Here is a 14,743-nt window from a genome sequence, read left to right as displayed (position 1 = left end):
TCTTCCAGGAAGGAGTAGGTAGAGCTTGGGGCAGGTGGATAAGCTAAAGAAGCTCCGGAGTCTCCTTCACTGCTATTTTTCTGTAAGCCTAAGGTGCACCTCTTTAGTAAGAAATCACTATAGCTTGTGAAAAAAAGCGCTGCAGCTTGTGAAAGAAATCTGTTGCTAATCAAAGGTACGTGCAGTTAAAAGACAGCTTGCTAGGCCCCCTGCAATACATTGCTCTCTGTTGTGCTCGGAAGCAGTCTGATCACAGCTACACAGAGGAAGCTCATTCAGGGATGGTGTGTGAAGGAGCTGAAGCTGTAGGATTTGCCCTGTTTCCTTAGGAAGGATTTTTGTTTTCACCCCTCCCCGCCTGCTGCTGTACTCTCAGCATTTTTGGCAGCTGCCGGAGGGCATGAAAGAAATAACTATGCTGGTTTTGCAGATGATGTTCTGGCCAAGTGCATTTTTTCCCCTCTTCTGGTAAAATAGGTTTGCTGCAGGCACAAGTAACCAGTTTTCGAAACTGGAGAAATAAAGTAATGGCATTAAATAAATATGCACAGAGCTTGGGCTGTTGAAGCGAACTTGCTTTGCGCAGGGTGCAGGTCGTATTTCTACTTTTCTAGTTAGCATCCAAAGTTTGGCTTCTCTGCCACATATCTGCAGATTTCAGAAGTATCATCGTGCTTTCAGTCTGTGGGCTTGTAGGCAGAAGCCATCTGCATTCAAGTGCACTCACAGAAGTGGATATTGACGCCTGAAGAATAACTGAAATCTTTTAGATTTTCTGTGGTGAACCAGCTCGCTATGAAAATGAAGTCCATGCCAAAATCTTCACCAAAGCGTCTGTAGATGGATAGAGCTTAGAGAAATTGGATTAACCGCGCATTATTTTGGCATGTGCAACTCTGCTAGTAACTCACCAGCAGTTTGATCTTCCTCCGTAGCTTCTGTGGAGCTGATCTGAGAGGCATGCGTGTTTGGATGTGGCCCTAGCAAGGTGATGCAGTGAGTGACGCTGGATTCAGTCGCTTCTGTTCGATCCCAGCTGTGCCCATGTCCCTTTAGTGCTTTATCAGTTTTGCCTGTTTTGGTACACGGGCTGACTTCTGGGGTTTAATCCTGTTGTCTGATGCACAAGCGTCACGGCGACATTCGTGATGTCCTGGAGGGGAATCTGCTGTGCTTGAGATGCCGCTCCAGTGGGATGGGGGTTCCCATCAGTCTTTTATCAGACCTACCAACCTCCTGAGCACATGTCTGGTACCTTGAGCTACCTTGCGTACACGGGGTTCACTACAATCAAACCAGAGTGTACGGCTGACAGTATTACCCTGCCTTCCACTCTGAGATCAGTTGGTTTCAGCATCAAATAAGCAAAACTAAACCGATCTGTATGGAAATTCTCAGGATTGTATGTGCTTATTCAAAAGGTGTTTTCATCTGCTGGCTCCAGCGTAGATCTCACATACAGCAAATTCAACCCATAACAATTTTTTTTTTTTAACTTCATCAGAAGTTACCCTCCATCTATGCATAGGAATAGGTTAGAATATTTTGAATTAAAATCAACTTTGATCAAAGAGTTGTCAAATATGGGGGGATCTTTGCATCAAGAGGTATGTACAGATACCGTAACTAACTTGAATCACGTTAGATGCTACATAACTGCTCAACTTGAAATATCATTCTGAATATCTAACTGAATCTATGTATCTTTAGATTCTGTCCTTATCAATGATCATAATGCATCCTCCTGTAAAATAATCAGTTAACTCATGGAACTGTCATGGCAGTATGGTTTATTCATGTCTGCCCAAAAAATAAATTGCTTGATATTATCCCAGTGCTTGAGAGCAAACCTTTTTTTTCCAAAAAAGATAACAAATAGCTAATTCAGGTTTTCAAAAGCATGTGTACTATTATCGTTAGTAAGAAGCTTAAGCAACCTGCAAGCAAATCCTAAACGATCCAGATCTTAGTCTTATTAAGCTTATGTGTTTCCTACCACTTAAAAGCCTATCAAAAACCTAAAGATGTGGGTAAATGAGATTTTCTGGAAGGGAAGCTTTAAAGTTTACCTCCTTCTCTTTTTAAACAAGAAGGCAATGACTCTATTTACATGCCGTTTCTGGAACTCAAACGGAGCGAGTACATCACTGCTGCAGTGTTTCATGGAACATCCTTTGTTTATTCACACTGTGCCACTTTTAAACTTCAGATGTAAACAACAAAGGCTTCTTTGTATTTCACACTATCTCATACTCACTACCTTATGAAGTCCAAAGCCAAAACAGTGTGGAATTTTACCCTCCTCACACTTTCTTCTGCTTGTCGGATGCGTTCTTCCAGCCTTTTCTATTTATAGTAGCTGGAAAACTACTTATCTTCTGATTAAAACGTGCTTTGTTCATTTTCTCTTGACTTTTTGGTCCTTGGTATGGGCTAAAATTGTATTCTCCGGTACCCATTTCAAATATAATTTTAGTAGTAATTATGCATATATTCGATAACAGAAACAATTTGTCATCCTGAAGGATTCAAATTGCTTTAAAGTGGTTGACCCGCCTGCGATCTGTTACAGAGAGAAAAAAATCCAGAAAATATTCCGCTGAACTCAGTTGGTCAGACAGAAAGGTCAGAAAGACCCAGGCTGGAAATGCAGCAGCTGTCTGACAACATACGTTTTAGCACAGAAGAGTATGGTTTCCATTTCAAACCAGAGCGAGAATTTTAGTTGGAAATTTCACAAAACTGTAGCTGCACTGATCCTTGAGATCTGCCACTGAGAAGTCCCCCCTGCCTTTTTCACTGTGAGGAAGGACCTCAATATTATGTTTCATTTGACATGCGGTGGGTCAGACCGCATGGCGTCCACATCAATCTCCTGCTGGATCCATCTCCTCTCTGTTTGCTGATGCCTGGGGGAGGTAGCCAAGGCTCTTTGCTCCTCTTCTTCCATTCTGTGCTTATCTCCATGGGAAAGACAAGGACAGACTGCCCATAGTATAAACGAAAATATTGCTTTTCAAGAAAACCAAAGTAGCGTTGTCTTGATTTTTTCCTTTTCCAGGGACAAGTAGCATCCTTCATCATCCCCTCCGCTTGTGCGGCATTTGAGTACAAGAGATATCCGATGACCCCATCCACCAAATACTGTGTTGGGTTTTGGGCCCCTTGCTACAAGAAAGACATTGGGGTGCTGGAGCGTGTCCAACGAAGAGCAATAAAGCTGGTGAAGGGTCTAGAGCACAAGTCTTATGAGGAGCAGCTGAGGGAACTGGGGGTGTTCAGTCTGGAGAAAAGGAGCCTGAGGGGAGACCTGATCGCTCTCTACAACTACCTGAAAGGGGGTTGTAGCCAGGTGGGTCTCGGTCTCTTCTCCCAAGTAACAAGTGATAGGACAAGAGGAGATGGCCTCAAGTTGTGCCAGGGGGAGGTTTAGATTGGACATTAGGAAAAATTTCTTCACTGAAAGGGTTGTCAAGCACTGGAACAGGCTGCCCAGGGAAGCGGTGGAGTCACCATCCCTGGAGGTGTTTAAAAAACTTATAGATGTGGTGCTTAGGGACATGGTTTAGTGGTGGACTTGGCAGTGCTGGGTTAACAGCTGGACTCAATGATCTTAAAGGTCTTTTCCAACCTAAATGATTCTATGATCCTGTGATTCTGCTTGGGTAGAATATTGAATGTATAGCGTAACAAATAGTTTTGCTGTAAATTGCTAGGAGCATTATGTCCATGATAGATCCCTCTAAGATCTTTCCTTATATAAGAAACCAGCAATATAGACTGAAAATACTTTAGTGGTGACAGCAGCTAGTTTAGTAGGTGAGCCTAGTGGTAGGCGTTCAAGGTGAGTTGTCCTCCACTTTAGAATATCCTCCTGTGGCTGCGTGAAAGCTTGGTTGAACGAACAGTATCAACAAAATCCCCTTGACCTCAGAATGGCCAGAGTTTTCCTTGCGGTCTCAGCTGACCTAGGAGCTCTGAGGCGTACTGTATGATAACTTCCTTCGTATTTGTGTTAACTGTGGCAACTGGAGCCTGCAACTTTGGTCAGGCTCCTCGTTGTGCCAAGTGGTGCCCATGTGGCCATAGTACGGAGCAGTGCATGCCCTGCAGAGCTGGAACAGAAAAGGAGGAGTAGCATGAGTGCCATTTTAAAGAACGAGAAACAGAAGCAGAAAGAGAGGTTGGGAATGCTTGTTTTGCTGTCAGCGGGACAGTCTGAGGTGAGCTAGCTGATGGTCCTGCTGCTCTAGAAAGTAAGCTCAGGGCTTTCGCCACAAACAACTCTATCTTCTAAAGAGAGTGGACAGCACAATGCAAATCATTGCCCAGCTTTTTGGGGCTGGGATGGTTTAGCATTACACACTAGTGGTCATGAGAAGCTGAATAGAAAAACAGAGCTTGTTGCTAGAGGCAAAATAAGTGGCAGAGATGACAGGTTGCCCAACAATTTCCATTATAAGGATCTTCTTTCAGGTATTCCAGTGTACCAATTTTTATAATTTCAGAAGAAAATATTTGTGCTTGGTCTCTGTCTGAAAGTTTTTCCTTCCAATCACAACAGAAGAAATTTCTGGATTTTTCAGGATAAGTTTAGGAAAAGATAAGTTGTTTATTCCTCTTAAAAATTCATATGTTTTCCTGAGAAACTGTCATGTTTATATATTGTGGAAGAAATACTTGATATAAATCCAGTGTTGGCTCCGGTGAGAAAAATAAAATTATGGCAATGTAACAGTAGAGCTGAACTGAGCCCTCTACGTTAAATATGTGAAATGAACATTTTTACTTCTACATTGCAACTTCCCCTGAATGAAAAATAATTGGAGTGACTTCCATTTATTGCAAAGGATACATACACAAGGGAGTACCTTGCATCGCACAGGCTAGTCTGCACTTTGCAATGAAGCGTGGTTCAGAGATAACTGAGCTAATGGAGGTAGTAAAGTCTTGTCAAGACAGTATTTATATGTGGAGTGTTTTCTTCTGCTCGCAGGCAGCATGGATTTGCCTGATCTTACCATTACACTGCATTTGGACCCGAGTTAGCTTCTCGGAGTCGTTCAGGACTGCACCACGTGGAGATACCAGTCCTGGTCTGCAACAGCTTGGAAGATTCTGCACGAAGCTTCACTGCTCCGTATGTGGGTTGTTATCGGTGGCCCCATCTCAGTTTGGACCTGGCCATTTTTCATTTCAGGAATATGAGAGTAATGGATGAGTGATTAGTGAAGAACAGTCTGCTGTCTCAAACCGCGGAATAGATTTTAGCTTTAGATCACTGAAAGTCAGAACAGGGCATATCTTTTCTTAGCCATCATAAATTATCCATGCAGGATGTACAGTAAAAGGCTGTTTGGCTGCGTTAAAATTGGCTAGACAAACAGAATTTCCATCTCTCTCAATGGCTCCTTCAACACCTAATTAGTTCCCAGATGCTAGTTGAGCAAGATGTCTTTTATCTTTGCTAATGTTATCTTCCTATACCTCCTAAATGCCCCCTGGTGCCATTCTTCACTTTCATCTTTCTTCCCTCAAGAGAAGGCAGGATGGGTGTTCAGGAAGCTCTACTCTGAAGGTCAAGCTTGTAAAGACTGTGGGTCAAGTTGATCCTGTTATACCCGTCAGTATCTGGAGCAAAAGCTTTGAATCCAGAATTAGATTGATATGATGGCGTGCAGGATATGACTTCCTTTCTGTGCATGTTCATAGGATCAGTATCCAACAGGAAAAAATAGAATTGCAGATTTTATTTCACTGTCAGTTCCATTTAATACAATTTAGGACAAATTCAATGTTCATCTTTTCCCATTGCTAGAAGGTACAAAGAAGTCTGTCCGTATAAATCTGCCATTTCAGCTGGCATAGCTGATTGTTGTGGGCAATGAGGAAGTACACTCAGATGTAAAATAGTAGGAAATATCAGACTTAACTGCACTCCTGATCCTTCCTAGACCCTCTGAGGATAACCACTTGGGGCCTCAGATATGTTAATAGCCAGGCTATCGGCCAACTGTGATTTACCTTGGCAGGTCTGATTTATATCCAAGCCCAGTAATTCTTTCCCCTCTGGCAGGAATGAGTGACCAAACAGCCTCCTTCAAGCTAAGTATTTAAGAGAAAAGCATTTCAGAGAAAGCAGATCTTCAAACCAATGGAATAGACTATGTATATATACATGCAGCTTTCCCCTAAGGCTCATGAAGCTCTGTCTCTAGCTACGTTGAGTTTACTCGATTCAGATGACGTGCTCTGTTGTGTGTGGGGGTTTTGTCAATAGGCAAAAGCGCTGACAAAGTCAGTTTTGCAGTTTTACAGATGAGAATCAAGGTTCTTCAACTCAGACTTTGCACCACCACCATTTTAAGTTTCTATTGTATTTCTTTCTTGTCTGCGTTTTCCCTGTGCCGCACTGGAAGAATACGCTCGTATGAACAATTCCAGCCAGCCCATGTAACAGCATTTCTCCTCCTTGACCAGGTTATGTGTAGTCCCTATAGGAAGTTTATGTCTTCAGATTTATAATGTAGTCACATAGCAGCTTGTTTTCTATCACAGCAAAGACCAAAGAAAGCAGTAAAGTCCCTGGGTTGCACCATTTCTGCTCTCAGGTCCATACACCCACACTATGAAGGATGCAGAATTTATACCAGCATGATTTGATCATTCCTGGTTTCAATCTTGCCCAATTTGCGAAAGGCATGCTATAAAGTGAGTTCTGAGACTAGATAGCTTCCCTGCAAGGATATTAATAATATTTAGAAATTATATGACACTCCAAAATCCTGTGCAAGCATTAGCTAATTATATAGTACTCCAAAGCCCTGTGCAAAACATTAGCTAATCAATTCTTGCAGCACCTCTCAAATATAACAATATCATTGAATCCACTGTGCAGAGGTAACTGGAAACAGGAGAATGTGGGTATCTGGTCCCAGTCTATGCCGCTGCCTGGTGTGATAGCTGGGGTTAGGCTTCAGCACTTGCCAGCCACTGCTCCCACATCTTCCTTGGCAGGATCCTTCTTTCCGTCTGTGTCTCTGTGGATAAACACATGATTTCCAAAAGGAGGTCGCCTACATGGATGTGAATGCAGATTTTACCGGCTAGACATAATTTCAGCCCATTCCAGGGCTTCGTAGAGGTCACTGGCACCAATTAGTTTGGAAAAGCCAATATCAGTAAGTGACATAGAGAAGGCTGGACTCAGCACAGCAAACTGAATTTTAATATTCGCTAGAATAACAGTGGAGTGTTTACCACTGAGGTGCTCCAGCCAAGTGAAGGCAGCACAAAGGAAATAATTTAAAATAATATATCATTGAGATGTGATACTGCAGAGCAGGCTCTTTTCCTTGCAGAAAAGGAGAGGTGTATCTACATGACACTTAGCAAATGAAGGAGAGATAAAACATTCTTTCTTAATTGCACATTACTGAGGCCTCAAGCTACTCATTGTGTTAGTTCCTCTGGACCAAAGTTAGTTACTCTGGATCAAGTGAGCGCATTGCTGAATTTCTGCTCCCAAGCCTGCCAGCAGCTAATCCACGCACTTGGCAAAGACAGTTAATTTGTTTTCCAGTTAAAAATATCACAGTAATCATGTATCTAGGAGGTACGCGTACTCCCATCCTACAGAGGATCGAGTCCGTGCAACTAATTCCTGCAGGCCTTCTCCTGAAATAGCGCAGCTCCTTTAACTCTTAGTGCTTTTGGAAACAGAGCTTCATTTCAGTATTGCTGACGATGATACGAAGTTTTGAGTAGCCCATATGATAAAGGGGTAGCCCTAGAGATTTTAAGTAGGCGCTCCCTGCTGGAGCACTCAGCATCGTGAGATTACTTGCCTTACAGTTTTCCATCCAGGATGACTGATGGTACAGAAGCACAAGCTGTCATAGGTGTCGAGATACTCTGCAGGATTTTCAACGTCAGTGATTTTAGAGGGGCCATTAGAAACAGGGTAGCTTTGTGTAACTTGCTGAGATGTGAGACAAGCTGGATATTGCAGCGGCCTGAGTACAGGCTGTAAGCTTGCTTTTAAAGTGCGTATTGGATCAAACACAGGATGATGCTCTTTTTATCAAAAGCCACAAAATGCTTGAAACCAATTAATACTCTGCTGCTTTACTAATGCCTCTGCTCAGAAAATTAAATGGTTTCATTTAACAAAACCAATTTTAAAGCTTTTTTTTGTCAAATTTTTAAGTGGGTTCAACCTCTTCTCTAAACTTCCATGAACTATGCATTTTCAGCACAACGTATCAAAGTGTCCTGGCTTCCAGTCTGTTCCTTCAGGTATATATGGAGGTACAAGGGAATTATGCTTTTCTGGCACAGTTCATTCCAAATTCTTAAGGCACTTTACAAGTATTAGCTACTTCCATCTGAATATAAACAAGGAGCCAAACACCTTGGATGTGTTGTTGCCATGCTGTAATGTCAAATGATTAAATATTTTGACATACTTTGGCTCAATATAATCAGCTGGCTACAAAAAGCTGAAGCAGCAATTACTGTCAGTTCAGAGGGCAGTAGCAAATCAAAGTGCAGAAGTATCGCGTGCTAAATGCAGTTGCTTGGGAGTAAGTGAAGAACAACCTTCTGTGGTTACACTGGTTTGGTTTATTCCTTGGCAGTCTACCATATAATCTCCCCTGTTGAGGACAGCATTTCATATCACCTAGCATAACTGAAGTGAATTGCTGCCAGCGGAACAAACCCATTTCGCTAACACGCAGATTCTGCTGTGTCCCAGTGACCCAGTGCATGGCCTTCAAGTTAAAAAGCGAGAATATCTGTAAGACGATACCATCTCTCTAAATGACTAGGACTTCCCTTAAAATCTTTCTAACTACATCTGCATGCCATGGGATCCCCTCACTCCAGCGGAGATCGGACTGGTAGCACTGGGTTAAGTGGCAGACAGTTGGGTAACCAAGTGGTATGGTGCAAATGGAAAAAAAAGTGGGGTTTGATTTGCTGCAATTCATTGTGGTTCCAAGCCTGTGTGTTCAAAATCATGTATTTACTGGCAGTGATGTTTGTGCCAGTTGCTGGTCCTATGCATGTAGTGTTCATGTGTATAGCACTGGCTATTTGATGGCCCGATACCCGCGGTGCAAGTGGGCTTCTCTAAGTGCCTCGGTGCACGCCTCCAGTCTTGGTGCCACCAGGAGGGAAATTGCTTCTCGCCAATGTGCTGGACAAGTCCAAATATAGAGGCAAATCTGCGTCCAAAATAAGTGCTCCTGTTCACTAATTCACTAATTAATTTTCCTTAAGATAGCTGAGCATTTTAGGAATCAATTCTGGAGACAAAGCATCTGCAAAGCTTGAGCTGTCCATGAAGGACTTGACGTGGGTAATACCATAGCAGAAAGTACATAATTCCTCTTGTCTGTGTTCACAGCTGAGGAATTTGGGGGTTTCCCACCCCAGATTGTAGTGACAATTTTGAGGAGCTGTCTCCAATTCAAGCTACAGCAGAAGAGGTTCAGAGCAAATCACTGAAATGAGCAGTGGTAGGTCAGTGCAACCAGGTGGTAGTTAGCTTCAGGTATGAAAAGAACTTAAATTGGAAATTGCTTGCACACTAGCATCATGGGTAAGCTGTGATTTAAATTGGCCCTGCTACTGGAGGAATGAAAAGTGGGCTGCTTCTGTGCTTAAGGTGTCTTCAAGATGATCCAGCAGAATTATAGACAAGTTAGGTCTGATGTTTTATGCTGCAGATTGCTTGAGTTATCTGAAGTTGGTAGATACACATAGAACAGCGTTTCAGAGAAGAGTTGATGTGACTTTAGCAGAGGAAACTCACGTCTTGCACACATAATACACTTTTTTGAAGAAAGCGGGTGCATAAAAGGGAGCCAGGTACTGTGGAATAAATGGAAAGTTTCTTTTCTTTCTGAATGAATAACTGGTTATAGATAGGAAATAAAAGATACAAATAACTGGGCAGTTTTCGCAGTGAAGGGAGATTACCAATTACCTGTCTCGGGAACCCATGCAGTTTCATATACTGATAAAAGAGCTGGAAAAGGGAGGCAGATGATAGTGACGTGCCAAAATCTGCTGAAGGTATAGAGTTATTTCAGGTAAGCAAAAGTAGACATGACTACAAAAAGTTGCAGAAGAATCTGACAATATCAAATGCCTGGGCAATAAAATAGCTGCTGAAATTCCATGTCGGTGAGTCAAGTGCAGACACAATGATAGGGTTTAAATTAGCCCGCGAAAGAGGTCCTGGCGTCATTGCAGATGGTTCTTTGAAAACGTCTGCTCAGTGCTCAGCAGAGGTCAGAAAGGCAAGTGGAATGCTAAGAATTGCTGGGGAAGAGTTGGAGAATAAAAGAGAAAATGTAAGTACACCACTGAATAAATCCGTGGTGATCTTGAATAGAGTGCAGTTCCAGTCACCCCATCTCAATGCAGCAGTAAAATAGAACTAGAAAAGATGCAGAAAAGGGCAAGAAGGCTGACCTGAGTTATGAACCGGGGAGTCTAAGCCTATGAAGCTTGCTGAAGAAATGAATGAGCAGGATTAAGGCAGAGGTATAAAATCAAGATCGCTATGGAGAGAGTGAATAAGGAATTATTTTTTGCAGCAGAGGATGTAATGACATGGTCGGGCAAGAAATTTAAAGCAAACAACAGGAAAAAACTTCCACAGGCTATAATAAATTAGGAAATGCTGGGAGTACACGTTGTTTAAAAAGGTAGTAGTGCTGAGATTCCTGGCGGTGGCTCCAACATGTTCCTCCAGCACTTATCCCAGTATACGGAGTTGGCCACGTCCCTTCTGTCCTCTACAGCTGGGTGAGATTTGGGTTGTGGTTTGGTTTGGCCTCTTGCCAGTAGAACCTGCCAGGTTTTGGGGGGCTGGATTATAATCAATTAAAGGATCATTGTGTTCTTCTAGTGTGATCTCTCCTGTGACAAAAGCCACAGAAGTCCCTTGACTGAATTAATGAATTAATTCTCTTTGAATTACAGCAGAGTATTTGCGGGAAAAAAAGATCCCATAGTACCTTAAAACTTTCCTGCACTGAGTAAAGGGTCCCAAGGGTTAATTACACTCTCCCTAATTTGGTCCTTCCCGTTGTCTGCATGCAAAGGCTGCAGTAGCCTTTTTGGCTGCAGCATGGTAATGGGAGGTCACGTTGGATGGGTCAGGAATTTTGAGACAGCAAGGACTAAAAAGTCTGCTAGAACAGGATTATCATCAAATTATATCTGCCTTGGCAGCAGGAAATCAATCAAGAGTGGGCTGATTTACACCTGCTGGAGCCAGCACATCATGAACTTCATCATCTTTCCCAGCGATGTTTTTATCTTTGCATCGACACAGTCAGTGCGAGGAAAATATTTTCCTGTTTAAAATCAAAACATTCTAGGTAGTGTTTGGCAGAGTGTCGGAGCCTGGGGTTCCCGCTGCTTCTGACAACAGTGCTGGTATCTTTTGCTAATGACCAAAGTGCAATATAATGAGTTGTCTTGGGCTTCTGCTTTATTCAGCATGCAGTGTTTTAATAGACTGTTAGTAATTCTGAAAGGGATAAATGATGTTTATGCCCTCTTGTGGTACGTTATTGAACAGAATGGATTTTCTAACTGACAAAATTAGGCCAATGATGGAAAAGTCCCAGGTAAAAATCTGTAACGAATACTGTTTTGCACAGTAGAAAAATATCTATCCCTCCAGCAGCACCCTCATGACTCAGTTAAGGTGGGGGGAAGCCAATTTTACATGCATTTACAGCAGCAAGTAAATGACTAATGCCCATGATGACAGAGTTTGTGCCATCTTTCTGGAGTGAAGATAATTTTAAAAGTGCTTTTCTTTGCTAAGAAGGTTAGAAAGTAAGTGAAATACCGCTTTTTAAAAGCAGTTGTGTTGTTCACACCTCCTTGTGTTAGTTGTTGCCGACATGTTGTGGTACATAGCTTCACATTTTTTATCTTCACTCACACGGGTGAGCATGACAGGTAAATAATCTGATTCCCTTGGGACAAAGCCTTTCCCAAAGATGAAAAACACTGTTTGGTGATTTTACATGGGGAAATAAGGCCAGATTCCTGTGAAATTTGGCTCATTACCCTGCCATGTTCAAATACAATGCATTAACTAGTCGACATCTTCCTAACCTGTGCTGAGAATTTAGATGTAGGGTTGGGGACCCAGAGGCGCCCCAGACAGGTCAGTCACGGATTTTGTATCAATCCTATTACTTCATTCCTGATTGAAAACCGAATACAGCAAAATGTATCCTCCAGACAGTGAAACTACCAGAATCAATCAGACTAATGCTCTACAAAGTCCAGCAACTGATGTCAGACTGTGGTCAGTACTTAGCTGTGCTGAGGCAGGATCTAGGAAACCCTGCCGTATGAAATTCCAAGATTTTTTGGTCCCAAATAATCACCTATTATTTCAGTGTTAGCTAGTGCTGTGAGGAAGCGTTATTTCCATTACATGTCCTCTTTCTCTCTGCCCAGCCACCAAGTATGTAGAAGACTACTGTAAAGAGGAAGGGAATGATTTCCTTTCCGCATCCATGACGAGTACAACCACAGTAGTGGGTTTAAATGGAAGTAGTGGGCTTAACTGGGCTAGGCTTTAGGAGAAACTCCCTAACAGGATGGTAAATGTTGGAACGGCCTCCTTGAGGAAACTGGAGGATCTGCGTCTCTGAAGATCTTTCAGAAGCAGTTAAGCAAATGTTTGCTGGGAGTAAGGCAGCTATCGTTTGTTGTACCATGATGAAAGAAGTTGGACTTGACGACTTACAACAGGTCTACCAGTTCAATTTTTGTGATTCTGTGTGATGATTTCCTTTTATTTGGTTTATTTATTAGTATGATGAGAGAACACATTAATCTGTTAATCTTAAATGCTGACCCTTTGTTCTTACAGTTGATCTTGCTGTCAAGCCTAGCTGATAGCAATGCAATTCTATGTCCAGTACTTTACAGGTATACTTTGCAACAGTAGTCTGACACCAATTAAAATGCTTATTAGGTTAGCATGGACTTCAGTGAACACAAGTTATGTCCCCAGTGAGATGATAATTGGCTCCAAAATGTTGGTCCCTAACAGTTTTCTGTTTAGTTTTCTGTTTCTTAGAAAAGGAAAATTCAGTAGGAAAAATGACATGGCAATTCATGTTAAAAAGAAATTCCCTCTGTCAGAAACCTTTCAGGAGTTTCAAATTCGGTTAGGGAATATCAGAAAGAAATTGAAGTCTAATTTAAAATCCCCACTCAGATTCTTTCTTCTTTTCCTGCAAAGTGGTTCTTGCTCCTGGTCCAATGTATTGGCAAATCTTTCAGAAATGAGCCATAACTCACCTTAAAAATACCTTTCTGGCCATGATGGAACTGTTCTTTTTGAAGAATGGTTTTGCAGCGACTCTGTGAAAAGAGCCCAAATGCTCTTATTTCTCAATGACATCAGTGGAGCTAAAGTTTCACCCGGAAATTCTTCTTGGTGTGAGGACATTTGGGGTGGATAGCACACTTCAAAGGTGAGGCACCTGCCAGGCAAAGTACTTGGACACTGCCAGGCAGCTGGCCAGGCTTGATCAGAGTGTGCTCTGCTGCCTTTCACATTTGTTTTCCACTTTTGCTGATGGCACCACATCCCTGCCTGGCGTGGTTAATAAAGAGAACGAATGTGTGGCCATAGCAAATTAAACAAATGAGCCATTAAAATGGGAGGGTGCACTACCTCTTCTTACCAACACCTACTTTGGTGCCCGCAATGTCTCCTAGCGCAATAACATGAGAGCAAGGAAAAAGAGCTTTCAGGGATGTGCTGCAAATGTGGTCCAAGTGCTGAGAGATGTCTGTGGCTCCTGCTGAAAGAAAACCTGATGTCATTCATCAGCAGAGAAGCCAGCAAACCGCTAATGGCTTTCCATCACGTTTCTCGACAGGTATTGACGGAGGGCGGTTTTGGTCCCATCACAACAGAAATCCGGGAGGCTCCGGAGTTCTATTACGCCGAAGATTACCATCAGCAGTACCTCAGTAAGAACCCCGGCGGATACTGCGGCCTCGGGGGAACGGGGCTTTCCTGCCCTATTGGGATCATGAAATAGCCTGTGCTTACTCCACCGCCTCCGCTTTGGTGTAGGGAGTTTGAAAAAAGACCGACAACCCTGCTAAGTGTTACAGTACACCCGCAGCATCAGCGCATAAAGATTTGGGAACCTGTTGGGTCGCTTTCCATAATCTGAGCAGTTTCCCATTCACTGACGTTAAAAGCCAAAGTAGAGGCAGAAATTGCACCTGTTGGCAAATGCAGCTTCTTGCTCTGTACAACTCACTGGGTTTCCTTGTAATCTTGTAATCTGAAGAGAAAAGAAACTTCTAAAAGTTTGGCTTAAAATGCTGTTAGAAGGATGAATTAGGAGGTGGTTGCACCTGCTAACTGCTTTGCATAGCTAATGCCTTCAGTCATGTTTATTTTCTTGGGTTAATGAAATTGCTTATGTTATGAGAGCTTTGACTTCTGGAGACATGGCTGGGCTCATCTTAACTATCACAACCCTGTAATTTGATGTCTTTGAGAATGGTGAATTTATAAGATCAGTAATTCTCTCACAATTCCACTTTCACAGCACCATGTAATATCACCTAGAGTGCCTATTTTCTGAAACAATTTTAGTAAGAAAAAGTAAAAATTGTAATGTGTTACTTCTTTTTGACAGTTCCAAAAAGTGTATAAACACAAAAA

The 14,743-nt window shown here is 42.4% G+C and overlaps 1 protein-coding gene across 1 annotated transcript in view; it reads left to right on the top strand.

Annotated features, from left to right (window-relative positions):
- MSRA (methionine sulfoxide reductase A) overlaps positions 1-14,743 on the top strand; it is a 287,235-nt gene extending 272,492 nt beyond the window's left edge. Inside the window, exon 6 of the mRNA XM_049819244.1 lies at positions 13,941-14,743. Within this exon, the coding sequence (XP_049675201.1) occupies positions 13,941-14,105 (165 nt within the window). The 3' untranslated portion in view covers positions 14,106-14,743. The remainder of the gene's footprint in view (positions 1-13,940) is intronic.

The sequence above is a fragment of the Accipiter gentilis genome, chromosome 16, assembly GCF_929443795.1.
Source record: "Accipiter gentilis chromosome 16, bAccGen1.1, whole genome shotgun sequence".
Taxonomy (NCBI): Eukaryota; Metazoa; Chordata; class Aves; order Accipitriformes; family Accipitridae; genus Astur; species Astur gentilis.
The sequence above is the reverse complement of the archived record's forward strand: the minus strand, read 5'-3'. Positions and strand labels throughout refer to the sequence as shown.